General features: G+C 44.2%; 1 protein-coding gene across 2 annotated transcripts in view; it reads right to left on the bottom strand.

Moving 5' to 3' along the window:
* Nucleotides 1-1900, bottom strand: part of Fam114a1 (family with sequence similarity 114 member A1) — a 77968-nt gene that overhangs the window by 67034 nt on the left and 9034 nt on the right. For both annotated transcript variants that reach the window (XM_031342399.1, XM_031342400.1), the window contains exon 2: nt 843-1198. In XM_031342399.1, coding sequence (XP_031198259.1) covers nt 843-1190 — 348 coding nt within the window. In that variant the 5' untranslated portion in view covers nt 1191-1198. The remainder of the gene's footprint in view (nt 1-842; nt 1199-1900) is intronic.

The raw sequence follows: 1900 nt of genomic DNA, 5'->3' as shown, positions 1-1900 counted from the left end.
CAGGTCTCCCACATTCCCGGTTCGTGGAAACCCACGCTAGTAGGAAGCTGCTGGACGGCATCCTACATCTTTAGAGAAAAGCTAGAAAACCAAGGATGTAGCTCAGTGGTCGAGAACTTGCCTAGAATGGGAGAGACCATGGATTTGGTCCCCAGGACCCAAAATAAACAAATATAGATGATTAGGCCTCTGCCATTACAAACAGGTGAGCTCATTCCTGGGCTTAGTCCATCAGTGAGTTAGCCTTAGAACAGGGCTGCTGTAACAGTCATTGGCAAGGTGTCTCATGCATAACTATCTCTTGCCAAACAATGCCTTGAATTACCTTGAGACACTGCTAGCAAGAAGGTCATACACACACACACACACACACACACACACACACAAATATATATTATAAATATAAATATAGGGGGCTGGAGAGATGGCTCAGTGGTTAAGAGCATTAACTGCTCTTCCTAAGGCCCTGAGTTCAAATCCCAGCAACCATATGGTGGCTCACAACCATCTGTAATGAGATCTGATACCCTCTTCTGGGGTGTCTGAAGACAGCTACTGTGTACTTACATATAATAAATAAATAGTTTAGAAAATAAATATAAATGTATTTAATTATTGTATTTAATATATTTATTAATTAAATATAATAGACATATATATTGTGTGTGTGATATGTATATGTGTGTGTGTCCCTCTACCCTGGAGTCAAACTGTGAGTCAGAATAAACCTCTTTTCTTGACAACTTATCCAGTTTGTGGCATTGTGTTCTTAGCAACAGTGGCCAGAGACTGGATGTCAGGGAGAGTTTAGGTTAAAATACGGTGATTTTTTTTTTTCTTACCGAGTCGTTCTGTTCCTTCAGAGGTATTTCAGATCCGCTGTCTCCCTCCAGGCTGACGGAATCAATGCACTCAACCAAGGTGTCTTCAGTTACTTCTCCATTGAGGGGAGTCTCAGCATCAGCACTGGCCTTGGACTGGCCTGGACGTCCTGTAGGGGTGGTCTCTGCACACTCAGCTGTGATCTCAGCCTGCTCTCCTGTGTGGTCAGCTGGTGTTGGCTCCTTTGAAGCTGTAGCTGGACCACACTGCACTTCTGCTGCATCTTCAGCAGGGGAGTCACTGTCGGGCATCTCAGCAGTATCTTCTCCAACTCCATTGGCTATGGTGTCACGAGCATCATCCGACATTTTAATGTCTGTAAACGTGATCACAAACACTTGTGTTGGTAACCTTCACTCAAAGCCTATAGTAACTCAGTTGTGCCTAGTAGAGGTAAACTCTCCTCTACCAGGAAGTAACTCTATGTGATCTTGCATAGGCAGACGAATGGCTTATAAAGATATCTAGTTTTTAACCCTGGACCTTGTGAGTACTTTCCTATGTGGCGATCAAAACTCTTGGTGCTACTGAGGATACGGGCATGGGAAGGCTGCCATCATTTCTCTATGAGTGACCCTAACATAGTGACAAGTGTCCTCACGACACTTCACCACAGTGGCCATGATGGAGAAGCAGAGTGACATGTGGAGAAGCAGATGGCATGAAAGTAGAGGCAGAGACTAAGGCAGCTCCCAGAGACTGAAGAAAGCAACAAAACAACTTTTCTCTTCAAGAGTCTAGTAAGACCCAACCCGACACCATCTTGATCTAAGCCCAAGGAAAATCAGTGTCTGACCCAGTCTGACCTCTACACTGTAAGAGAGTATGTGTGTGTTGTATAAGTAATAGAATCTGTTGTAAGATGCAGCCAGCACTGAAGATGGGGCTCTGATGGGATTCAGTCTCGTGGTCAGACATGGCTCACAACGTATGCTCTCTAAGCCTCAGTTTTCTGGTCTGGAAAAATGATTTTGAGAATAGCCTGGGCTACCTATGAAGAGTCTTGAATCTCAAAAAA

The sequence above is a fragment of the Mastomys coucha genome, unplaced genomic scaffold (assembly GCF_008632895.1).
Source record: "Mastomys coucha isolate ucsf_1 unplaced genomic scaffold, UCSF_Mcou_1 pScaffold22, whole genome shotgun sequence".
NCBI lineage: Eukaryota > Metazoa > Chordata > Mammalia > Rodentia > Muridae > Mastomys > Mastomys coucha.
The sequence above is the reverse complement of the archived record's forward strand: the minus strand, read 5'-3'. Positions and strand labels throughout refer to the sequence as shown.